At 39.5% G+C, this 27377-nt stretch overlaps 2 protein-coding genes across 5 annotated transcripts in view; one reads left to right on the plus strand and one right to left on the minus strand.

Moving 5' to 3' along the window:
• LOC117208882 overlaps window positions 1-27377 on the plus strand; it is a 111110-nt gene that overhangs the window by 13205 nt on the left and 70528 nt on the right. The gene's annotated exons all lie outside the window — the stretch shown is intronic.
• Window positions 14536-27377, minus strand: part of LOC117208868 (acid sphingomyelinase-like phosphodiesterase 3a) — a 49817-nt gene continuing 36975 nt past the window's right edge. For 2 of the 4 annotated variants that reach the window (XM_033450330.1, XM_033450329.1), the window contains 4 exons: window positions 19373-19553; window positions 17650-17759; window positions 16878-17053; window positions 14536-15860 (listed from right to left, as the gene is read on the minus strand). In XM_033450330.1, the coding sequence (XP_033306221.1) occupies window positions 15608-15860; window positions 16878-17053; window positions 17650-17759; window positions 19373-19553 (720 nt within the window). In that variant the 3' untranslated portion in view covers window positions 14536-15607. The remainder of the gene's footprint in view (window positions 15861-16877; window positions 17054-17649; window positions 17760-19372; window positions 19554-27377) is intronic. The other 2 variants (XM_033450328.1, XM_033450327.1) reach the window with 1 other exon arrangement.

Genomic DNA, 27377 nt, shown 5'->3' on the forward strand with positions numbered 1-27377 from the left:
GGTAACTTTGATAATCCGAACTAATTAAAGCGGGCAAACGTTTGAACAGTCGAAACGCCGCACAAGAGCTCAACGACTAATTGAAATCGTCAGGGACGTTTGTAAAATTCTTGCTGCATTCGGAGGCAAGATTCGGGCGGCTCGACATTTTTCCATCGCTCGCAACGTTACTTTCTGGACCAGTGCGTCGTACCTTGTGTTAATTAAAGCTAAAAGTACGTTTGGATCGTTCGTGCGCGAGCCTGTATTAACGATTATTTAATTAAGAAATTGAATTGTTGAAACGATGCCCAAGTCCTTTTTTTTCAAAAGCAGTTTTTATATGCTCCGTTCATGTATCCGTTTATGTACGAAAAATTCTATCGCCAAGAGCAAACTTACAATTTATTTTGCGCGTATAATCGAAAAGAGAAGGACCGTTTAACATTAATTATATTAATTGCGCCTACATATATAAATTATAATTCATTGTACTTATGTAATGGTCGTAATTAATTATGTTTAATGGAAATTGTATAGCAATACCAAGCACTCACTACGCAAGGAAAAATACCACTAATTTTATATTGTCTGACTTTCACCGCCACAATAGCCAAACGATAATTGATGACGTAGTGAAAACAAAGGCTATTCAGTAGAAATAGTCGACGAATGCGAGCTACGGCTATAGCACCAGTTATAGCGGCTGAAGTTGACGATCGCCTGTACCATGAATCAACTATACCTAGTACCAAAAGAATCAAAGAATTCGCTTAAATTTCAATATTTTAATACTCGAATAATGCGAAGTATCTGTACCCATTTCGCAATGAATAACATCCGCATGACGATGCATAAATGGAATACGAATAAAACGCAAGATGCAGGTTTTAAGCCATTGTATAAATTGAATATTCAGCAAAAATATTACTGTACTCTTCATGGATGTTCTTGATGCTCGATCCAATTAGTAGGTACATCCTAATCTCTTCTCCATTAGTACATTAACCGAGATATAGGAATCCTTTCAGCATCGAAGTATGATAAGTTTTAGAAGGTACTCAAAGCGGATTATCTGGATAATTCGAGAACGCCTATGATACGATATAATGTGATGGTCCTAGTTTATCGGATATTCGATGAAGAATCGTGCTTGCGAAATTAAAGAAGGCATTTTTAACGGTCACATAACGCGCATAACAGTAACGATAAATTTTAATTATCTGATAGTTTATTGCCACATTGTCTTTGCGTAATGGCGTAAAATAGCATAGAAGAGCCGTACACGCCAAGACAAATAATGCTCCCGATATCGGTTAATAATTCGAACAGCCGAATAAAAAGAAAATATCTGTGCATAAAGACCGATCCCCCTAATAAACGAGAGTTTATATATTTCCTGCGTTTATGCTCCATTATTTATCGGTAATAATTCGAATCAGACCATCGATTTTACTCTCCCATCATTATTCACGAAACGAACGAAATGGCCCATTCATATATCCAATCCCTCTTTCGTCTATGCGCATTGTTCCTATTCTTTCTATGTGATTTTTCATCCCAGAAGTAGAACTAATTCAACTAAATTAACGAGACTAATTGTTTACTCTAACTACGCAACTGGATGAAAATATTCGTTTACCATCTTCTTTTTCGTCGAATTAAAGACAGCTGAGGGTACCGATGTTTCTTAGCGTATCAAGGATTACTTTTTCTATTATTTTTAAAGTTTCGTATATCTGATGAAATTTCAATTTTATGGAATAACCTGCACATTCGGTATTTTCAGTGAAACATTGAAAGGTAGATTGTTTTACTAACGGTATATTTTGTCACTGTTGTTGGTGATTTTATTTTTTCTATATTTTCTTAACTGGATATCATGGAGTTGACGTTTTCACAAATAAATAAATTTCTACAAACAAGTAAATATCGAGCATTGTTTGTCTCTGCGTATATTAATACAAGATTGCTACAAGATTCCATAAAAATATATAATTTCGTACTAACTGAATTTAAATTCAATTTTCTGTATCCAAAATTTAAATCATCAAAATAGATAATATTTTAAATATTTCACAAATAAATATCGCGCGAGTTATGTTTTATGATTGAATAAAAATGATGTATCTGATCTATTGCATAAAACTGTATGCTATTTCGTAGGGGAAGATATTTAAAAATACGGTACGTTACTCTATAGCATTCGTTGTTAAACGTGGATTACAAACTTTGGAAACTTTGTTCCTCGTTACTGGACTTTCTCATTCTTGCTGGTAACGTTCGCTTTTAAAGATATTGCTTTTTCACCCGCAATAGTGATTGAAGTATAATAAACTGGCAAGATAGCAAGCGCCGTGTCCCTAATAAGTATGCAATCCCTAGATCCTAGTCTCTAGCAAAGTTTTGTTTATCAAAGTTGTGAGGTGCATATAGTAGACTAGGTGGAAACTATACTGCCGGAAATCTGTTCAACAACAAACATTTCGTATGTCCTTTTAATAAACTTTATAACAGGCACCCGAGAGCATAATGTTTGTTTGTTGAGCATACTCGTTTAATTCGTTGATATTTATTTCAATATTAAAAATACTACCGCTACGATCGATCATCATAGCCCGTCAAGTCCAAAGAACCTTCTTTATCTTGTCTGTTTATCGTATATTAACTTATAAGACTAAGCTTTATCGTGTCATAATATGGCACGACAGTTCCACTAAACGATCAATTCATCCTGTGTCTTTCTATCTGTAATTTCGTAATTAAATTACATTTCTTCGAAAATAATCAACGTGACCACGTATTCTTAAAGGACAGTGTATCATTTGCCCCCATGTCTATCGTTGAAAACGACTACGCAAAATGTAAAAGATCAATATCAACAACGCAATTGTCGTTAACACGAAGCTATTACGAAGTTGTGCCGGTTAGCGGAACGTAATTCACGCGTCACCGCGTCCAGCTAGGTTCTTCAATAATTTCGTGGGCCTTCACGCATTCGGTCGGTCGGCGAGGTCGACGCGAAACCCGTCGCTTAATATTTATCGCTGCTAACGCAATTACGTCGCGTTCCATTTAGCATCGAGCCAATCTAATTTCCACTCGAAATAGTTCATTACAGCCTGTCGCATTGAGCACTTTAAACCCTTGATCTGTCTCTAGGTGAATCGGTGCGTCAGGAATAAGGGAGCGGCTTTGTCAACGTAATAACTAATGTAATCAAACCGTAGCGATTCTGCGCAAAGATTATATCGGTAATCGTAGTTGGATCAAACCAGCCAACGCGAGATCAACGGCATTTTGTCCCAATGAAATAATAAAACGATCTCTATCTGCAGATTACGTTGAGGATTTCGGGATTTCAGGCTGTTTACTCCAATACGATTTACGATAAAGTATGATCTATTGATATTGGTATGCTAGTTTATAACGAGCGAATGGATCTTTTTAATCTGTTTGCGTATAAGTATCAATGGCCAAAAATCGATAAATTCTGTTACTTTTATTTACAGATCACGTTAAAAATCGTGATTCGAGCGAGAACTAAGTGATTTCTGATGCAAAGCCAAAGTAAAATTTTAGTAATCACAATTTAGTATAAGAATATCTGACTAAATAATAATACGCAGTAGCAAATATACGAAATAGATTTAACGTGGAAGATATTGTCAGAAAAATCGGCTATTTGCAAACTTAAAAATTATATTAAAAATCATATTATCGCATTTTTCGTCTCAATGCAATACTATTTTCGCATTTTATCATCCGGCGAAATAGAAATTCTGAACATCGCTAAAACGACAATATAACGGTTTTCTGAATGGAGAATGCTTTCATATCGATGATTAAAGGCTGCCAATTAAAACACGTCAATTAAAACAGAAACTATAACGTTGGCAGACAAAGCTAGATCGCATCCTGCATATATCTTTTGTAATGGGAGGGTAAATTTACGGAGATCGTGTTTTTTCTAATATCACCTTGCTCAATCAACGCGTCGTTATTTGTTTTGAACAATTATTCAGGGAAAACTTGTTTTGCAAATTTCTTTTATCTCTTGGTTATTACAAAATACATTTAGGATACGATGAGAATACGCAAAGAAATTGATTTAAAAGGGATATGGTTACATGGTGACAAATATCTTGATTGGATAATGGAGCCTACCGTTGAAAAGTTGAAAAAAGTATAGAAAAACCTTTTATCGAACGAAACTGAAAAAGTTAGCGAACAAGACAGGAGAATAAAAGAGAACGGGACAAGTGGTAACTGTGATAAAATTGATCTAATGGAGTGGCTCTACATCAGCGGAAACAATAATACAGACGACCATGCTGTGCGCATTTTACACGAAATGAAACAGCAAACGAATAGTAGTTCGATGGTTTATGCCACTAGAAGAATTTAGGTCTACCTCGTTACTTACTAACATTGAAAAATTTAGGTAATTCAGCAGCTGAAGAGACATAGAAGCCATAAAAACTGTAGACAAACTTTCAATTTTCTTGGTTACTATTGAGAAAAATGAACTTCTATAATGCTACTTCAATGTACTTGTTGTGTTATTGGTCCATTGTTCGGTCCATAAGATGGAATTTGTCGATTATTTGACCATTACGCCTCTTCCTCCATCGCACGATACTAAATATTATAATTCCCGTTGATAGATTTGAAAACTCCTCAGGCATCGGCATATGTGGTTGAATTAAAAAAATTAATAGATACAATTTCAAAGGTGTTGTCAAAATAATGGACAAAAGTGCCTATTCTTTAAAACGACAGTATTTAATATTTCAAGAACAAATTCAATTTCAACTGGGCAAATGAAACCATTATAACTTGAGCTAAACCATAATAAAATATCGGGAAACAGAGGAAAACGGAAGGTGGCGCGCAAAAAAAAGGAGAGAATACCATTAATAAACAACGAATCGAGGAAAACCCATAACGGGAGAAATCGTTCCGGTGGCTCGCGTGCAACTGCTGATAAAGGAGTTTCGCAGGAGAACGAAGCGCGAAGGAAGGCCGCGAATTAATCGCTGGATCGTGTGTCGACTTCCAGCGGAGGATATTCGTTCCGCGGGCAACAAGGTAAACCAGAGAACCGGCTAAAATATCCGGTGCAATATTTAGATTACAAGCCTGATCCGGCAGGGAACTTTTCATTCGACTGACATAACGCATTAACCAGAGCGAATCAACGCTGAAAATTAGTCTCTGTCTACTTGACGAAAGACCACGAGTTTCTGTTTCATTTTAAAGTTCGTGCGATTGCCTTTTGATTTGTTGCAAGTTCGCTGATTAACGTTTATCGTTAATCCATATAACATAAATTTTCGGCGTGAAAAGCTACATTCTCACGATTTTTATTCGCTGTTTATGCTCTAATAGGGGAGAGGCGCTGTGAAATCTTAATGTAAAATCTGACACTATCGATGAGTTTATAATATATATTTATCGAATGCTAGTTCCATTAATTTTCTACTAATGGACCTATGTTTTAAATACCTATACTGATATCGTTAGAAATGGACGTTATAGAAAATTTTTCTTTTCATAGAATCTCTGTTCTTCGTATAATAATAGTATCTTTTAATAGAAAGAACCATCTGCTATTACCAGATATCCTGTTCGAATGAAAGAATATTCGAATAGTGCAACGTTATAATATTAAAGTATATATGTATTTGGATAATGGATAACGAATTTTGATGCCGGATGCTTTATTTTATTTCCATCCAAGGAAATCAGCTGGTGGCACCTTCGTCACGAGTAAAATAAGAAACGATGCCGTGACAGGTTCAACTGACGAAGCAACGACCTTCTTTCGTTGGACAAGCCGCCGTCTGGGCCGCCTCCACGGACTAATTTAAAACGCGGCAGGAAAATGGTTTTCTTACTACCGTGGCGGCTCATTCGAGCACGACCGTGTTTCAATTAGAAGAATAGTTCTGGCAAACGCTGTATCCCGTGATCGTAACTGACATGGCTGTTATTAAATGGTAAGGTGAATTTGTATTCGCTGATTTTTGCATTTTACCGTGATGTGACAAGGTAACGTGATAGTTAAGATGGTAATGTAAGGTGGTATGATCATGTAAACTAAATTTTTACTGGAAGAAACAAATTTTATGCTAAATGTTCCTTTCTTATTTATTTATAACGTCGAACAAACATTGGGAAAATGCTTGTGGTAGCAAGGACGTTGAAAAAAATAATACGAATAGCGGAAAAGATTAATTTGCAGAGTAATATTAACTATTTGGTGGAATGTGACAGGAATAGTAAGGTTTGATCGCAAACACATCGCTTTGAAGAGTTAAGCATCCCGAGCAGGTTAGCCGACTTCGACATGCACAAACGCCCTTCTATACAGCTCTATGCGTACGTACATACATACATATGTACATACGTATATACGTACACGCATGTTTGCACGGGTATGTAATACACGTGTCACCGTGGTACGTCATACGTGCTACTTTATCAAACGGGTATACAGGCGGTCGATAGACCGTACGAGCGTTAACGCGATAACCCGATAACCCGATGCTCTCCTTCGCTCTAGGATCAAGTGGTGTCCCAAGATCAGCCGACATTTCGTTCTGATTAGACAGCAAGGGTATTTGTGCAAATTTACGTTATTATAAATGCGACTAAACGAATAGAACCTACGCGGAGATTTGTTTCGTCCACTAAATATTTATAGACTTCCGATATTTATGTAATGGAAAAATACACGCACGATCTTTGGAACGTGACAACGAATGAAAATTTCAAGTAACTAAAAAAAAAGCTGGATGCTGGATTTTTCCCGGGTTTTACCCAAATGCTCGATAGCTGGGTATTATAAAACGCATCTGTCGCCTGAATTTGCTGACCTTCTGGCCTTTAAAATGGCCTTCGTCTTAACACTGATTAAGCATTTTTTACTTCCCTCGGTGAATACTTGAGCTACCAGGCCCTATGTCTTTTTTATCGTAGCCTGTATAAAGAAATGGAATATGTACAGTGGTTAAAAAAATCCCTATTTCCCAATGAAGCATTTTTATAACAAAATCTATACGTTTCATATTCATATTATTAAATTTTTGCAATTATTTGAAAGTATAATGCTAGGTGACACGAAATGTAGTTGACTACCACTGACTGATTAGTATATAAATCCTATAATAAATACAATGATGTACAAGCAGCTACCGTAGGTCGAAGAAGAAGACGAAATGGGTAAACGACACGATACTCTATTTTTCTATTATATAATTGTTACCATTCTTTCGTCTAGCATATTTATGAAGGCAACGTATGACATCCGAGTTATAAGTACTGCATGCAATTTGTGTACATATATCACCTATACTAATCTACAGAACAGTGTAAGTCTCTACACATAAAGATTTATACCTTCTACACCTGTACTTTTCGCATGATCTATGCTAAACTGTGTAAATAATTATACGACCGGCATATTGTATTACTAGCGCCGTCTATTTTCTTCCTCGAAGAATCATGATATGGAGAGATCGAACGTGAGAAACTCGTGTGATTTGAATTTTCGATTTTATACGATATTCTTCATTGAGTTCGTTAATTGAACGAACGACTAGAATGGATTATTAGCGAATTCGTCGATATTATTGTCTTCGTTGACACCCAAGTATTAGAATTTCCCTGATAATTAATTTATCTAATTGCAAACTTTCTTTATAGAGAAAGAGAAAGTGCAAGAAATATACATAATTCTTAGTAAATGTTGTCGAGAAATTTCGCATGCATGCATAGCGAATTCGACGAAAATTTGTTCCATAATGTCGGTTTATTCATCGCTCTGTTCATTACCGTCTTTTCATACTTTCTACGAGTTAGTTGGCGCAAAAAAGTTTAATTTTACCAGCAAGACCCTTGTTTTCACAGCTGGAATGAATGTGAAACGGAATCGCAGTGATCTTGTATTAGCAGAGAAAATATTAAATTCGTAACAAGTTTGGCGAAATAAAAATTCCAGAATAACTGCTGTATGAGAAATCTCGTCAAGATATAAAGAATTAACAAATATTTCTGTACATTCTTTTCTTATGATAATACAATTTTCTAACATGCGTTGATTTTTAAGCAAGACGAACATAGGATTGTTAGAATGAATCTTACGTCTTCTTTTAAATATACAAAACAATCCAAATATAGAAATTTGCATTTCGTGGTATTTTAATTAAGCTTTTGTTCAACATTGCTATTTTAAACACACGTAGAACGGGACTAATTGATGCAGTTAGTTAATGTTAATTAAAAGTAATTCGTGTTTAGAAAACAGAATGATATATGCTTTCAAGTATTTCAACATTGGCCATCATTTATTTGTAACATACATGGATCTGTCGCGGGTTAATTAGATTTGTTCGGATGTTGTAGGTTAATTTGATAACGTTTAATTTCGCTGACCGCGCTTCGCGAATGTCTATTTTTATTTTGCAATACAAAACAGTTTTACTTCAGTACTCTCGACAATGTGCAAAATTACTTTGAGTTTATCGCACATTGCAGGAAATCTATTTCATATTAAATTATACTCTTGTTTTACTGCAAATTGGACTCATTGCTTTTATTACATCCTTCGTTCGTAAAATATACGTTTCATCGCTATTTTTAGGAAAATATACAAATAACTTTTATTCTTCTCTACTACGTATGTACATAGTATGGTCATATTTTTCATCGCGACACTATCTTGCAGCGAATTCAGTCAAAACAATAGAGAAACTAATATTAATCAGAAATTATTGCATGTATTTTAAACTGCGCGTACATAATAACATTTTTAATCGAGGTATGCAGAAGTTCCAGTTCTTTCAGATATCTGCCTTGCCACGTGTGTTAGCATTGTGCCGAGCGGCGGCACTTTTAATATCGACAAGTCGCCGACGAAGGGATATAGGAGGCACACGCTTTCCGTGACAAAGAAATGGCAGCCTGTAAAAAGTTCGTCCAACAAAGCGCGAAATGACATCAAGTATCTGTGTTCCACGTCGCTTTGACCATCCTACGTTGCTAGTGTATGCTTCAATGACGCGTGTCGAGCGTATAGTCGGCTGAGCTTTACATTGCCGTTAGCCTCTGTAACATACATTCCCGTATGCGCGTGCGTACATATCACAACGTGAAAGCCATTTGTCTGTACATCTATCAAATGTGCGTGTACACCCTCGAGTTTACGTATGTTACCTGTTTCAAGATCTGGTTAGGTTTGTGTCATCTATGAGTAACATAAAACCTATACCGATGCAAATATTGTTTAGATTATCTAAGAAAAGGTCTTTGATATTCCAGATATATAAGAAAATGGATTTACGTATTATCGATCGAAAATATGCTTGTACGATAGTTAGCTTGAGTCGTAAAAAGATCGAAATGTTCGTAACACAAATCGTGAAATAGCGTTATACTTTAAAAGTGTCTTGATGAATTTCTTACAGATGAGATACTAACGAACAACATCTTTTTGTTCGGTTACCCGAAACGTCTAAAAAATTCCGGTATTCGTTAAAAGAACGTATATTTTTACTTTATAATGCTTTCTTTATTTCGATCGTAAGAGGAATTATCGAAATAAATCACATTGCTAAGCTGAAAGGCGAAACATTCTTGTAGAATACGACTCAGTTAAAGGTATCCGAAGGAGATATAGAATTTCTAGATTCTTCAAAATAAATATATATTCCTTTCTATGAATTCATATAACTCGCGTACTACATATATCACAATATGGAAACAACTTGTCAGTATAGTTGAAAATGCGTACAGACTCGCTCGTGAGCACATACGGATGGCCAACTTTAGAATACAATTGCGTTCGCATGGCTAAAGCGGATTTGTATAAGCTCTCCAATATTTTACCATGTACATACCACGTTGGTTGGCGTTAGACAGGAAAAGTCATTGGGTGTTCCAGTTGACACGTTAAAACGCGTCTACGTGTTATACAGTATAGTGCATAAATTAAATATTTCCAAATATTTCAAACTTCTGAATAAGGACGCAAAGGAAATTACACGAACTAAATAAGTATAATAGGTAATGAGTTGTAGAAAGAAATACAGCGAGATATAGCAAGAAATATGCCCTTTTATCGCAACTGTAGTGCCGTAATAGTAGGAATGAAATATAATAATAATAACGTGATTGAGATATAACGGAAAAATATGATATGCACATTATCGATCTTCCAACGAAACGTCGTTTCGTCGGATTCTAAATACATTTCATTTTCGCAGTATCAAATTTTTATCGTCGTACGAAATTTAATACCGTATACTTGATCCTAATTAATTCGTACGTAATACTAGTACGCTTAACGTAAATGCTATAAATGGTGTACAAGTATTTTTTGTAGTCGCTGCACCTTTCCCCGTTTCTCCTTCATTTTGCAACGCCTATTTATACAGGCTAAGGCTGACGACAACCTTGCAACCCTTATCCAGCGTATTCGTATTATGCAGGCACCTACTCGCGAATTGAACACGACAGCATTTTCCTTCGCAGTGATGGCGTAAAAAACGAGGTTCACGCCGGACGTATTTGCAACGTAATTGTCAGAATGTGCTCCAGAGTCGTGCTTTTGTGCGTTGGATTGATCGATGACGCCAATGACTTTCCTGGTTGCTCGCGTTTCGCGCTGCATTATGTCGCACTAAGTTATGAGGAACGCGTGGCGTCGTACAGCTCGGGCCTTTGGTGTGTGACGGGGCTTCATCGTCAGATGCGCACGTACATTGGTGCATGCACGTTCTCGTTTACGCGGATATTGTCACGCACTCGTGCGGGAACACGTATTCAATTGTCGGGGCAACATTGTTCTGTATACACGGTGTGTAATGAAAAACATTCGTGTAAAACGCACGCTGTCGTCGCCAATAACTTGAACGTAGCCCTCGTTATTTCGCAACACAATGTTTGATAAGAAAGAAAGCACAGAAAAAGTGGAAAAAAAGAGGGAAAAGAAGGGGCCGGTTCTTTCTTCCATTGTAGACTATTAGGGAGACGATCGCGTGACAAACGCGAGACACTTTATATCGAACGGAATACCGCCTATTATCGTTGATCCTCGTTTGAATTGCAAGGAGCACCGGTGAAAAGTCGAATGCGAACGGACGTCTAAAGAGAGTTCGCGTTCATGCGAACCCAGAATTAGGCCACTGTTTAAAACCTCCGTTTGCAAGGAAATCATGCCTTCTTATTTCGTGCTCGTTCAGTAAACGAGAGAATTTCATTACTTTTGGGAGTTGACGTTTGCGATGTTACCTGAACGAGAATGCGTAATTATAATGTATATATTATCTAAAAATTCAAGATGTTAGAAATAATCGTCTCGCTGATTGGTATCCCATTCGTACGTACCTTGATTACTAATGTTTATGCATAATACGTATACGAAACGAACTGCACGTAACGGCAAACGTTCGCAGGGTAAAAAATTATTCTCATTGCAAGCACCAGCGATTTATACCCGTATATCGTATAAACGAACTCCATTTACTCGAACATGTCGTTCATGCGACGTATCCTCGCTTTCCTATCGTTTCGGTCAATTTCGTGCGAGTCACGAGAGTTCGCGAAGGTCGATAGCGATTCGTAAATTTTCATGTCGCGCAATAACAAACGGAGCATCGAAAAATATTAAAATGACGACGACAGAGTGAAATCACGGAAAAGAGTTTACGTCGATAGGAATTTTATTGCCGTGCCATACAGGCCTCGTATCAGTGTCTCGAGAGAAGTTCTATAAGCTCGAGTCGCGCGTTCATGAAATCACTTTGCGACAGGCGTAGAAGCAACGACTGCCACAATATCGTTTGTTATAATGCACGTGGAATATAGGAAACGCAGTGAAAAACGAGTTTGTGTTGAATAGATAACGAAAATCTCGTCGATTCGCTCATCGTTTGGCAGTTTGCTCGCATTTATTACTGATCATTCATCTCTGCTACTTCAAGCTCCGACATCTTACGTTACAATATGTAAAATATATTGCGTCTATTTTCATTGTTAGTTATTCCTTAGTATATAAAATTTAATTTAAACAAAATAATGGTTTATTAGTTTCTTCTGGTGCACTGAATGAAGAACATTCATCCGTTGCAGTACCACTGGCACTAGTTTTACAATCTGTTCCATACCAATCGATACCGTGAGACTATCGTGAAGTTACACGTGATTATATTGCCTACCTCGATACTACCTATAATTAGAAACGATTCTGTTCATTTAGTACGCACTTTTTAAATACATATCTTCATTTGGTACATACTTCCTTCCCATAACACGCCATTGTGTCCAAGCTTTTTACGTTACAGTAACGTCAATAAAGTGGGGGAAAGTGCATAAGCTGCAGAACTTAGCCCGAACAACGTTGGACTAACTACTATCTCGCTCCATTTCCTCTTCTTTCATTCCACATTTACTGTACCCTATTGTTTACCTTAAAGACAAAAGCTGGAAAGCTGTTTAAAACGTGTCTGAAAGTAGACAAAACATGCAGTAGACTCCATAAAAAAAAAAAGAAAAAAAAGGGAAAGGATGTCGTTCGCAACTAGCAACGACCGACCACCTGATTCTGGATAGGCTGTAGCGAACAAAAACCTTAATTTAAGACCCCTTTTACTCATCCACTCCGCCGCTTGTTAGACGGTCGGAGAATATTAATTTACCTGGTGGGTACAGGACCGTTCTAAACGAGTCGCCGCGAAGCAACAGTCCGAGAATCTTCGTCCTTGCCGGTTTGATACGGTTTCGCGACAGGAAACCCTGGGTCTCGTTACGTCACGTCGGTGCAATTCTCGACATTTTCCTCTGAATGTCCGTTTCGTGTTAATGAACGACTTATCTTCATATTTGCTGTCACCACGTGCACGAACCGGAGCTCGTTTACGGAAGTTGGCTAGCTACTCACCAACTATAGTAACTGCGGAATTAATTGAGATCTCGCTATCCTATCTTGTTATCCCGGTAAATTGTGAATTTCTACTAACCCCGCGCATTGGTGTAGCTTATTTAAGAACGTGCCTCGAAGCATGCGGAAATAAAGGTAAAGAAAACGAAGAAACGACAAAGAAAATTATGCGTTCGCCTGGAACACTGTGAACAGGAAGCAAACGCACATTCAGTCACAGAATAAAAAGATGATAAAGAAACTAGTAACTATTAATTGCATGAATCTGCTCGTTCGTGCTGGTCCTGGATTTTCATTAAATTACATTGTCCAACGTTGTTTCCCTTTTGATCGCATGTCGAGATTGCACGCTCGCGCTCACAGTTCACCAGGCTGATACCATTATTGTTTATTACCACTCGTAACGCTGTATTCGAAAACTCTGTCGACGGCGAAACGACCACTAGTGGAAATTAACTGGCCTTGAATATGCAAAGATCGTAAATTCGTCCTCCTTGAAACTCCTTGAAAAATCGTTCCGGGTTCATTGATAAGGGTGATATAGCGGTGTTTTGTCTCTAAATTTCTAACTGATCTAAATTATTCTGGAAATAGCGTTTTTCAACTTGTTTCGCTAATGGTTTCTTGTAACGTAGCAAATTATCGTGTTATTCTTTTCCTTTCCTTGGTGGATATGTTAGTTGGCTGCAATTTTCATAACTTTATCGATGTATGGACAGCTAATTAGACCGAACGTTTATTTTAATATTCAGCAAAACTGGCAAGATCGATATTTCAGTTTGCTTGGTAGAATGCGTTGTGGCAGTAATATTTCCTCTTGAACAACCTATTCTTCGATACACGCAATTTCTAGAAAACGTAAATATTGAAAATAAAGATAAATATGTGATGGATATTACGAAGCAACGAGAAACTACGAATAAATGTAAAAGCTGTAGAAGATGTAGAAAATATTGACGATGTGGAACTTAAAATTTTTATGATACTAAAACAAATGATTTTAGGAATGTAATTAATTCTGCGCCGAATGAAATAGATACGAAGAAAAATGGCTTTCCTGAAAAATATCATGACGTTTAATGATTCGTAAAACGCAATACGGCAGAGATAAGAAAGTTCGTTAATAAGAAAGTCAGAAAACAAGGATCGATACTTCCAGATTGGTCCTTCGTTTTTTCCGGGCTATCAGATCGCATTACATTCTCGTAGAAAATGAACAATAGCAAATCATCTGAAGATGGCAGCAGCTCGAAGATGGAGTCAGCTAGTCGTTATTTTTATCGTTATTTATAGTACAATAATAACTGGATCTGACTTTTAGGATATTTTTCCTGTCCATTGTGGTTGAAAAAACTGTATCGAAATGTAGCCAACATCCGAATAAAAATAAAAGTTACAACAAATGGAATTGCTACGGTTTTGTTATATGCAGATATATATAGTACATCACTAGAGTACATGTAGCATATTTCACGTAGTAATCTTCTGATTGTTTCGCGTAAAAAAGTATTTATTCCTTTAAAGTCATTCCAGTCTAACGATAAGAACGTCGGATCATCGTCGTAACGGGAAAGGATTAACGGGATCATGTTTGGATTAAAATAACTCATAACTAGTAGTTACAAATCCATGACTCGTTTATTAAGAAATACTGTATTGTTCCGACAATCGCGAAATGGTGGTACGATACGATAATGGTTCTCGGAGTTAAGAACGTTTCGACGCAGTCGTCCCGGGGTCACCGACGTCCCTCCCGCTGACGGTGGATTCGAGTCGTGCGACATCACCGAATAACGAACGGTTTCACGAGATCGATCGTGTGTTTCATGCATCGCGTAAATTCGTCGTTCTCCGTTACGTGGATCGTTCTTTGTGTTCCGCGGCTGATTTTAGGCGCGCGCCGCGCCCTAATAAATACGATTCTCTCGTGTTAAAACAACGCACACAAACGTTTAAGAGAAGCAAGTACAACATCAAGGTTTCATCGATTTCTTTCATTTGCTTTCGTTTGAACCATGTTTATATTTCAGGGTTACCCTGTCGATCATCTCCCTCTCTCGTCTCGCGGTTACATCAGGTCGAGCCACTCGCCACTACCGAGCAAATGCCAATCATGCCATGAAATTTCGTAGACCGAGTAATTAAACGATCGCTCAAACTGCGAAGAAGCAGTCGTTGGAGGCGATCATCATCCCGTCGTTCGGCATACATAGAAAATACTGTGTTTGGATGGGAACGCTCGCTTCGAGCCTACGAACGAATCCCCGCGGAACGCGCGACGTGATATCGCTGTGGCGTTGAGAAGTCCCATTTTCCCGTGACGTCCAAACCCCTTCGCGTGATACGACAGAGAGAAGACGTGGACAAAGAGACAGACATCGAGGCAGACACAGAGACAAAGTGAATCACTCGCTGCGGTACATACCGACGCTCCCTTCCCTTCTCTATCCGGCTGCTCCCTTCGTGAGCAAACATCGCGACAACGGAACGAGACATCGTCAACTGCGGTGGCAGTGTGAGATTGGCTCGAAGATTTTCTGCCGCTTAAACAAGATCCGAGTTCGACCGGTCGCGCGCGATGATCGCCGACGCAAATGTCATCGGCGCATCAGGAAGAGCAGGGAGCTGAGCTTTTGGTCGCTTTTGTAACGCAGTCGTCTTTCGCCAGGCCGTTGGGATTCCAACCTACCGATTCCTCAGTAGCTGCGCACAAACCAACAGGACGAGCAGGTGCAGCGAGAGGTAGAGTCGCGGCGTGGATGGACCGGTGGAAGCGAGTGCGTACGCATACGAGGAGTAGCATTGCCTGTAGTTTTCTGGGTTCAGCCGGGTGACCGTGCAGTAATGATGGAGAGCGCAAGCTCCGTTCAGCGGTCCTCCGCAGCCCCAAATCTGCTCCACTTCCCGCGGCAACGAGACCGTGTTGGCCGCGTAGTATCTATGGGAATATAAGCGGCCGCGTGCGCGGAAAGATAATCAGCCGTGGAGCTGGCTAGGCTCTGCGAGACGCAAGCCACCGTATCGGGACAGTCATTAGCATCGTAATGACGCGATTGCGTTGAAAAGGGTAGACAGTTATCAGCGTCAAGCGGCTCGAGGAATTATCGTGCCGGATAATTGCTCGAGAAATATGGAAATTATTAATGCAGCAACGGGTTCGGCGCGTATACGTCGCGACTAGCTCGTGCAATCGCCGCATCGGATCGCGTAAATGTTTCCGCGCAGTGTCGAGCACATTGCCACATTGATCCCCGGGTACAGGTGCTGCGTGGTCGCGCAACTTTGTCACGAACAACCTACGTCAGTCATCCGTTAACAGCACCTCCCCGGTGGGAGAGTTTTCAAGGTCTTTCGCGCGATATCGCCCATTTCACGCGATTACGATAGCAGGGATGAGCACGAGACGCCTTGAAAGCGAAATTAAAGCGAATTTAAATTACGAAGTTTCTCGTGAAATTGAATGTTGTTGCAAACTTTCAAAGAATCTAGCGAGCTTCGTTAAACTGCGAATTGCATCGTTTTAAATGTGAAAATCGTTGCTTTCGATCGTACTCGATGTTCTATTTCAATGATAGGTGATATATAAAATACTTGGAATATAAAACTAAAAGTAGGCAAAAAAAAGAACAATATAAACGTGTCTACTATTTTTGAATCGCGCCAACGTTGCTCTATTTTTTTACAAGGTATAGTTCAAACTCAAAGTGCAGAGTTTAATTACGAATCGCGTACCATGCAGCAGCAGAGGAACGCGAAAAAACCGAGAAATGCCAAAGTGGAAATACATCAAAGTAACGTTCCACATTTTCGTACGAAATACTCGAGCCCGAAGGAATAAACGGAACGAAAGGGAGGTTGTAATCCGGATGATCAATGATCCCTGTCCACGATACGATCGCGGTCACGTATTCTGCTAGACAGATGGAAAAATTTGTCGGTCGAACCGTTTACGTACCTGACGAAAGCATAATCATTGAATTGCGTGAATCGGTCAGCCAGGTCGTGAAGAGTGATCGCTGTAATTTCCTGAAGTTCATAGTACTCGAGCAGAGAGTACTCGGCCAACCAGTTTGCCGTCCCGGCTGAATTCGCGTCCGGCAGATTAAGATAGTACTGCGTATAATCCAGCACCTGAATACGACGGAACAGAAGAGAAGATGGGTCGACGAATCCTATACAGGCTGTTAGAAAAGAAAAAGGCAAAAGACAAAAAGATACTTAAAGGCCTTATGGTACTTACTCACTCAGGAAAGTAAGACAACGTCCAAGCGTATTTTTATCGTTTATATAATCGAAGTACGTGCAATAGAAGTAGAAAAGTTTTCTCTGATAGCATTTTTCGTTTCGCGTTGGCGAGGGTTCGGTCGATCAGCATCGACTAAAATTTTCTTCCTATAAACGGTGTTCTACCTTATGTTGATTTACGATCCATAAACGTGAGCTTTGTATAGAAATGGAAGAAAGACGATATTGAACATTTACAAATACGACGATTTGTACCGATCTTCAAGCGTTAATAAGAGTTGTTTTTACAAGGAAAGGATTGGCTTTATAGTCTCTGTTGATCAGACATCTTTCACTTTACTCACCATAAGCTCTTTAAGTATCGGCCCCTTTTTCCAAACATCTTGTACGCTCTACATTTCTTTCGATCGAAAAATCGCGTAAATAGAAATCGTTCGGTCAGAGACTACGAACGTCACGTAACACAGAACATTTTTACCTACCTGACCAGTGGCAGTTTCGAATTTGTACAATCTTAAACCTGGATTATTCGGCCCTCCAGGCGTGCTCGGCGATATACTGGGTGCCATCATTATCCATGACACCGGCAGACCTAGCGGCACAAACGTCGTCAGGGTAAAATCAATTATTCTTTGAATTCTTTCCGCGTGTCGCAATGTGTATACATATTTGTGGCCGAACGAGTAGGACGTTAACGTAAGTGAACGTAAAAGAGATAGGAACGTTTTTAAAAGCGCGCCAAACTCGCTGGCGTGACCGATAAAGCGGACTGTAAAACGGCTGAAAAGTATCCTGGCTATCGAACGACACACGCGGGGAATTTATTGATTATCGTTCGCGGCCTCGGTCGTTTCGATGAAGGAACGCTCTGAAAAATATGAGTAGAACGTGACCGAATGGACCTATACAGCGTCGTAAAATTGAACCACCCTGCGTTTACAGTCACTTCACCGACAAAAATGCACAGGCGTTTATTCGATCGTGAAAATTATTTTCGAAAATCTAAGATATTTTAAATTCGTCAGGAAAAACGTTGATATTACTGTTATTATTTATAATCATACACGTTTATACGTTTCGTGGATATTGCAGAAATCGGTAAACTACGGTGAGAATAATATAAATCAAGCAAAAGATACAACGCGATAATCAACGTAATCGTAAATTAATCACGAAAATGTAAACAAATTAATACGCTTCAAATGTTGATATGCTTCGACAACGCGTCAAAAAAGTTTTAAGTTATTTCCAGAAATCGAAGCAAAAATTCCGAGATATCGAAATCAGTAGTACAATACGAATGTAAAAGAACTTTTGCGTACAATTATATATATATATATAAATAGTGGGAAGATTAACAAAGAACGTTTTGCTTTAACGTATATACGATCGTTAATCTCAGGATAACAAAATAAATTGCTCGTTTAAGCTTTCGTTGGATTACGGGCGATCGACATCTACATTATCAGTATATCAGGCAAACTACATAGGAATAATTACCTGCTCGAAGCTTAATGCATTTTATAGATTTTACTGTCAAGCCGCATCCGTGACGGAGTTTGTAATAAAGCACCGACGGCACGCGTTTTTCATCATTCCTTTATGGTTGAACTGGGACGCGTTCAAACTTAGCCAATACGTGTTGGATCGTTAGGAAAGTCAAACCGCTATTGAATCGCCAACAAAGACGCGCTTCAGCCCGCAAACGACAAAAGCGAAATACGATAAAGCCAAAGTCAGCGTGACAAAAGGGAACGAAAGGATCAAAATCACGAATACAGCATCAACGGTATTCACGAGCGTAGCGTTTTGCGAACGGCGTAGCGAAACAATCGCGATAAAGACGCGGTAAAAGAACGAACGTCGATTTTACTTCCATTTCGATGCATTGAACGTTAAATGTTTTCACGCGCGAAGAAAAAAAGGAAGAAAATCCGAGTTGTTAAGTTCGAAGCACGAAGAAGAAAGATAGGCCGGATCAGAAATGTAGCGTGAAGCAAATGTAAGATACGGCGCTGCGCGCACGAAACTGAAAAAGAAAGAGGAACAGCCACTTGGTGAACCGCGTATCGTAAAAGGTTGAACAGGGTTTTGAGTGCGATACGATGCCTGCGCATCGATCCGACCACCTCGGTTGATTCACCGCGTTCAACCGCCACGCTTGTTGGTATTGCCAACAAGAAGGGACAAGACGTATACACGTACCGGTATCGCTATAGACCACGCGAAAAGTGTCCGAGTGCCAGTGACCGAAGAACTGACCGCGAATGATGTCCGAGTACAACCGGATCAGCTGGAGATATTTGGTATTGTGACGTTCGCTCAACATCGCCGCACCGCTCTCACGATCGTCCACCCCTGGTGGTGTGTGACCTACGATGTATACCTAGAAACATTATACAAAATATCGGTTTAATTCGGTTGTTCGAACGAATCTGATCTTTCGTTTGTCGATCGATCATTCTCATCGATGTTACCCGTGTTGTGTCCTTTCGTATTGTTAGACAAATTCCAAAATTTGAGGAAACTACAAAAGAATCATTGTCGACGCGCGTCATTTGAATTTTATGCCAAAGCTGTTTTAAAAACACCAAACTTTTTAGTAATTAACGAAAGAAAAAACTTCTTCTTGGGTGAAACTAAAGTTACGGAGACGTAAAACGTTCGACGACCACAGCAGGATTAACGCTATAAGACGAGATTTTTGACGGAATACGAAAAATGTGTCGCGTTAGAGCTGTACCCCGTCAAAATTAATAGAATAGAAGGCGATCTCGCCGTCGCCCGCGGTTAGAGGGCTGAACGTAATGTACAGACTTAATTCGCAAGTTTTCCCTGTGGGGATTGTCACGTGACTGCATCTCGATTAAGTAGGCGCGTTGAGCAGCAAGAAGTGTTTCGTGGAATCACTCTCGCAGTAACTGCTCGTAATGAGCAACTCTCTCGTTAGCGTTAGTAAACTGAATTCCGTAAGCATTATCCACGTGGCGTGGAATCAACGCAAGATACGAATCGTTGGCGTGAGTTACCGTGAAATACCTAATCGAGCACGTTCGCCAAGTTAAACGCAGTCTACGCTGATACTGTACCGCAGCTTCTATGTTTAAAGCTTATAAACTGGCTGCTTCCGCTCGATTCCACGCAATGTGAGCGAAATAAAGTATAATAGCGAGAGGGTAAGTAGATGGAAAGTATACTGCGTGTAATACTTTCAAGTTTCATATTACTTGTTATTAACGTCAAGGAGACATTTGTACATAAATTTGTATATTAGGAGAAAAAGTATCTTTTGTCTTACAACTTTCTTCCTCGTACATTATTTTGAATTGATATTCATTGCATTCTAGTATTTTCGTCAGAACCAAAACGGATCATTTTCGTGAATATATCGTTGTATTTCCCTACTTGAGTATTGATACAATTCAAATAAGAGCTATCTGCGGAGAATCGAATCGACCAGTCATAAATGTACCACTTTTAAATTCGGCTGCCTCGGCTTTTCGCCTTAATTGGTATGTAAAATGCGATGCAAATGAACGATGCGACATCGTTGCGATTTCGCTTCGGTAACGCCGTGCGATTCGGCAGGTTTATATTTCTAATAACGCGATGCATACAATCATGCGAGAATGGGATCGCACGCTTTATTTTTTACAAATTTTTTACTTGTTTTTTATGAGAACTTGCCAATGAAAACCTTCGTTGTTAGTTAAATTACGTCGACGATGCCAGAATATCCTTTTATGGCACAAATGTATCGTGAATTTTCGATAATTCATTGAATTTCGATAATTCGACCAATTATAAATGAACTGACGCGGAACATTCCGCTGTTTCTCTTGCAGCGCCTAGCTAATTTTCTTGCGCTAGGACAAATTCACGCGCTAATTCATACGCGGTGTAAAATTTCCATGTCAAGGAACGAAGCCAGAAGCGATAATCTCACGAAGCAAGAATGCGAGAAACGAAGGGCCGGAAAATAGAGAGCGAAAGACGGAAGAAGTAGTCGGACGACGCGTAAAAACCAAACGAAAAGAACCCGTAGGACAAACAAAGGCGACGAGAGATCGGGTTAGAGCAACGACAAGAACTGGTAAAATTGTAACGGTGAAACCGACGGTATGAGTTAAGGAATAAAAACCGTCTGTGCGAAATGATGAAAATAACGACGGTTAAGAGGTGAAGGTGAAGAGGCAACAAAGGAGAGAGAACGTTCTCGTGCAAAAAAATGACGTCACTGGCCAACGGATGATACGTAGCAGAGAAAAAGCGGCAAGGAATCAAAGAATACAAGAAAAGGGAAAGGTACGCAGAGACCGTGAAAAATAGAAGAAAACGTTCGCTAGCGGAAGAACAGAAGCCAGTGTCACTCGGAAGAAAGAAAAGAGAGAAGGTAGGATGGCGCAGCGTCGTCGGGTGGATAAAGAAAAGCTCGTTAAGCTGATAAGAGAAAAAAAGCGGGGGAAAAAGTCCTTTTCCATTCGCACGGAGATTCCTTCTGAACGAATTGCACCGCTGGGAAAAAGTAGATTTCTTTAAACGGTGAATACCGTCGATCGGGCACCGGGGAACGAAACTTTGCCCGCCGAAAGAGATAAGTGTTACGCGGTTCGGTAGGCACGAACGACCCACTCTTCCCAGACATTACGAGCCCGTATATTCTGCTTCCTTCGTATCGCGAAACACCTCTCTGCTTGTCGATTGATTACTTCTCGTATAGTCTCGTTACGCGCTGCACACGCCCTCGATATTGCATAAATCCTGAGAAACCTACGGCTGTCTTCCCAGTTAGCCAACCATCCACCGTTCTGAATTTTCGCGGAGACTGCCAGTTTGTCGCGTCAGTGACTCGTGATTTCCGGCATATCTCTCCGCTTTCCCGCCGCGCTCCGATATTTAATATTCGCCGTTTCAATTTCCAGAATATTTCTCCTGGCCCGAGAGAGAATCTTCACGTGCTTTATTGTGCCAAGCTATGCAAATTATTAGTCTCGATACAGTATCGTTAGAAATTTCGACGTTATTTGTTCCGCACTAAATATTTTCTTCAATTTCTGTTTAAATGCTTCTTCGTTGCTTTCACCTAGATCGAACAAGCATTTCGATTATCTGTAATATACTGCAACACGAGATTGAGATTCTAGGCATAGCGGAAAATTCATATCGAGATATTAACAATATCAAATTCGTGTTCATGAATTTTGGATACTTGATCAAATTGGCGGCGCATGTACGTAGCGAAGTTCTTACACGGTCGAAACTTTCTCGGTTTATACTACCGGTATAATTAAGCAAAAGCGGTTATATAAACATAACTCATTTAAAGCTTTATTCGAAAGTTATGATAAAAATAAGAAATACAGAGAGAACGGTACTTTTGCCTCGAATATCGCCTCTGATTTTACGCCATTGGACTTTTATGTGCGTGTAACTTCAAAAAAGAAAGACACATCGAACAGATATTATTGCGTGCGATACGTGTAATACGAACTGATACAAAGAATTTACTGGTTCACCGAGATGAAACGAAATTATTATATTGTATATGTTGTATATATATGTTTCGTTGTACAAACTACAAACTGCAGAATCTTTCATATTTTTTAATAAAGCATATACGTTTCTGCGCTTTGTTCGATAAGTAAGCTACATATAAACAGCGACTATTGCGTTTCTTGCAAACACCAAGAACATACTTATAAAGCGAGGAACGCGTACAGTTTCATAAAAAAATTCCATGCAACTCGTAAGTAACACGGAGAAATTTGAACGCGAGCGAAATGCGAAGCGAATACGTCTAAACATCCATCGCGGGTCACAATACGTCGTTTCTTGCCTTTCGATCAATCCGTAGGGAAGAAACCGTGTAGCGACTACATCGGTACACGGTACTCGTACAGCTTCTCTTTGAAAAAGGACTGTCGTCTCTGTTCGAATACATTCGTGCACGGCCCCGTTCGTACACGTCAGATTGATGGGTACACGGCTTGTATATTAAAAGAAGCCCGAAAAAAATCTGATTTGCAACGTGAAATTGAACTATTTCGCGCGCGATACAGAGAATCGGTACACGTGTATATTACGTGTGGCTTCTCTGACATTCAACAGAGGCAAAAGGGAGCTGGCCTGTCGCTTCGCGCGAATTCGTGTATCGACAAAATCGCTCGTTTTTTTTCCATTTCTTGTTTTTTCGTTTCTCGTTCACGATGTATCGGGAAATTAATCCGTTGCGAATGTCGGCTGTTCTTATTCCCGGACGTGTCACACGGAAGCAGTGCGGCACGGCAGGCAATGAATTTCACTTCAGAAAAGAACTGCACGGTTCCGGGAGAACTTAACGCCAACTTCCGAGTCTTATCGTTGGCTGACAGAGTTTCCAAACTTCTTGGTGAATTTCGAATAGGCGGCGAAACTTTCTGTTCTTTCGTACAATTGATGAACGCGTTCTTTTGTTCCAAAATCGTCTTATACTTTGGACACTTTATTTACAAAACTGGATCGATCGTACACCGAAGTTTAGGAGCAATTTAAGAAATAAATTTTTACCGATGTTCCCAAGTTGGTCGTAGCTGTGAGCTACTTTTTGTATTTATATACGACGCTTGTAACGCTTTCGTATCATACGAAATATCGTTAGAAAAACGTGTAAAAAAAACTGAACTCGCAGCAAGATGGATCTTGATGGCGTAATGATCAATGCCAGTGACAGAAGAAAAGCGAGGCTGAGTGCCTACCTTTGTATGGTTTGCGCACGTAGAGTTCGCGTCACAATCCAAATGGGACGTAGTATGCTTTCAAAGAATCTGCATATGATGGTAAGCAAGATTTTACGTAGTCGTGTTTCGTATACGTTCGTTGCATTCGCTTGCACACGAACGACACGCTTGGAGACGAAAGAGTGCTCGACATTTTACAAATACGCATGGTGTTCAAGTGTTACACTTTCAGGAAGAAGCTGTTCTATCTTTGCCAGACTGCATTTCTGTTACGGGTTATCACGTAGACCAGCTTCGTGCGATACTCGAATTTCTCTGCTCAGCTTTCATTCTAGCTTAGTGATTATGACGCAACATTTGTTCCATTTATCCGAAAATAATTTATCCACGAAGAAAACTCAGTATTTTCTTGTTAGAAGTAAATATAGAGCGTCTACAGATGACTATCGTTTTGAATAATTGCTAAAGTATCGCCAACGGTATGAAAAAGATGTAAATGCGTTTTGTCTTTCTGTTTTATTCATAGAGCACGACAATGTGATAAAATATTCTCCTGTCGAATGCAAAGACTTATTTTCTTTTATTTATACCTGTTCGAAGAAAATCGTTTTTCACGTTGAGCTAAAATATTTTTTAACGGATAGCAACAAACAGAATAAATCCTATATACAAAACATATTTTTTTTTTTTTTTGTATATAGAAAATACGAAAACGGTAGCTCTCGTGTTATAACAACAATTTAACGGTCCGTCGCCTCTAGAGGAACGAAAAACAATCTTATCCAATTTTGTTTTGTCCATTGCAATTCGATATGTCCATCGAGTGTGCACCAACGAACGTATACAAAAAGTATTGGTACTCCGAGGTTGAATTTAATTTCTCGCGGCTAGCAATAAACGTAGCCGCGCTATCTGGCAGAAAAACAGGCTCACATATAAATTTTTTCCCTAGTGTGCCGGTGAATCTCGGTCGAACGTTGATTTCCAGCTGAAAAGTGCATCGTCGATAGGCACAAAAATCACCGTGCTATTCACGGTTCGGTCGTCGATAAATCGGATAGGGTAACAATGGTGTCGTTGATTGGTCAGTTTCATCCGCTGACGTGTCTAAACGGCTCGTAATTTGTAATCGTATTATCGGTCATCGATCGATCTTCGACATGAGCTTGCGACGATCGTTCTTGCCAATCTGCCGTACGAACGTTTCATATGATCCCCTTACGAACGTTCTGCACAGGATAAAGAGAGAGAGAGAGAGAGAGAGAGAAAGAACAAAGACAGGCAGCTATAGAATAGGGGAACGAGCGTTGAAAAGGAGATGGAGGAAGGATTATATCTGGCTAGGGCAAATCAGATTTCTATCTTCCGTTCAGCCGACTACACACGGTCCAGCAGGATTTTTCAGAAAACTGCACGTAGAATCTCTGGAGATATCGCGCTTGAGTGATACTTTACAAGGGGTTGAGGAAGATTTACGACGGCCACGGCATTGGCTACGTATCCTAAATTAGTAAACCAACACGTAGCTGATTTTAGTTTTAAATTATTATTGCTAACCCAGGATCGTTTATTTTCCGCGGTTTCCTCATACGCTAACGAGATCGATAAAGCATTAAGTGGTTCCAGCCTGATAACTCGTTTGCGCTTGATATCGGCTTGCAGACTTGTTCGAGCTTTTATCGAAGTTCTATCGTAGTTAGTCCGTTTCACTGGAAATATCAGTAACGCATTTTTGCACCCTTAAATTCTCTATAAATGAAAAATTCAATCGTGTTCTTATTAGTACGTTGCGTTTTCCCGTCTGTCTAAAATTCCATGCTTTAATTATTTTGCATCTTTCGTGACTACGGTAGGATCGCGGTAGGAACATTTTTTATAAAAATCTATAGAATATCCTCTGTACTTGAACGTGATCGAGAGATCAATAGGATCGGCACGCAACAATTTAGGTATACGAGTATATAGATCCTGGTTCCGTGTATGGAATTCAAAGTCCTACCATAATTTATCACCGCTGGTAACATTCAGCCAGCTTGAAGGATTCTCCTCGTTCTAAACGGCCGGAGGCTCGTAATCGATAACCGATATCTGGAGGCAGCGCGTCATCCGACACCGATATCGCGGCAATTGTAGCGCGTATCCGGCGAGATCGTAATGCAAAGAGCCCACCGGCCGAATGGTAATTGGCCGTGGAATAAATTCGCGGTCGATCTCATTCCGGCCACCAAACTCATAAAGTTCTCTTCCTCGTCGTTCTCCTAGCCGAAAGGGAACATAGGGGTGGGGCAACGCTGGAATTCTTTTCATCGCGGCCGATATGAAATAGACGTTTGTTCCGGATAAAGATCGAACTCGCAGCAGGGGCCGATGGAAACTCGTTTATTGGGCCGAAGAGTAAATTTTCGGGGAAAGAGTTCGGGTTTGATCGACGAGACACATTGCCCGGCCATCTTTCTCCTGCGGAATTCGCTCCACCCTATCGCAGATTCCCATGAAACGATGAAATCATGTGCTTTTGTTCGAAGTATGTTTCTTCGAACGTTAATCGAGAGAAAAATGGAAGAGCAGCTTTTGCTGGTGCAATTCTTTAAAAACGGTATTATACTGGCATCAGATTGAATTTTCATTAATTAGATCGATAAGCGATATTTTCGTATTTCTTTGGTTTCCGAGCATAAAAATAGTATGTACAGATTTTGGGCAAAATCAAAATGTGCTTTATTGTCAACCTGCAATTTATGCTTGATCTTAAATATACGAGGTATCGGGTGTCACGATACTTTCTTATTTTTCCTCGCGTTTGACAGTTTTCGGTTAAAGCGCATACACTTTATATTTAGTAGTATCCCATTTGCCTGTTAAAATATACATCTGGAAATAAATGAATTTTATGCGAAACAAATTTTCCTGCTTTTGGATTTAATAATCCAATACTTGTCTTTGTAATATTTTCTGACCGAATGTCTTTTAGGAATAACTGCATCGAACGAAAAGGGTAGGGAAACGCAAAAAGATAAAATCAATGAAGAATCGGCGATTTATGATGGTTGGTCAGAATTAGAGTTCTATATTAGTGAGATCCATAGTTGAAAATAAAGAATTAAGAGTAAGAGCCATCTTGGAGCTAAATTATATCTTTATTATCAAATATAGTAACTAGTGTCTCATTCGAGGTTCACGTACTAAACGGCCTATATTTAACCCAGGCTTCCTACAATACGAGGGAGATTTTGCTGCTTGGTATATGGACAATATTTTTACCTATCGTACGACAGTCAATAAGAAAGGAAATTTATATCTTCATATCTGATACTTTTAGAGGAAACAATTTGTAATGTGCACTGTAAGTCTTCCAGTTTTGGTGTGTGTGTGTGTGAAAGTCGTTTCTAAAGACGCGAAACACCGCGAATTGCGGCTATAACCGACTTTTTGCTAAAGATAAATCGATTCGTGATATTTCTGCGCCGCTAGTACGATTACGAGGGTCTTAAACC

Source organism: Bombus bifarius, unplaced genomic scaffold (genome assembly GCF_011952205.1).
Source record: "Bombus bifarius isolate JDL3187 unplaced genomic scaffold, Bbif_JDL3187 scf7180000008163, whole genome shotgun sequence".
NCBI classification, from domain to species: domain Eukaryota; kingdom Metazoa; phylum Arthropoda; class Insecta; order Hymenoptera; family Apidae; genus Bombus; species Bombus bifarius.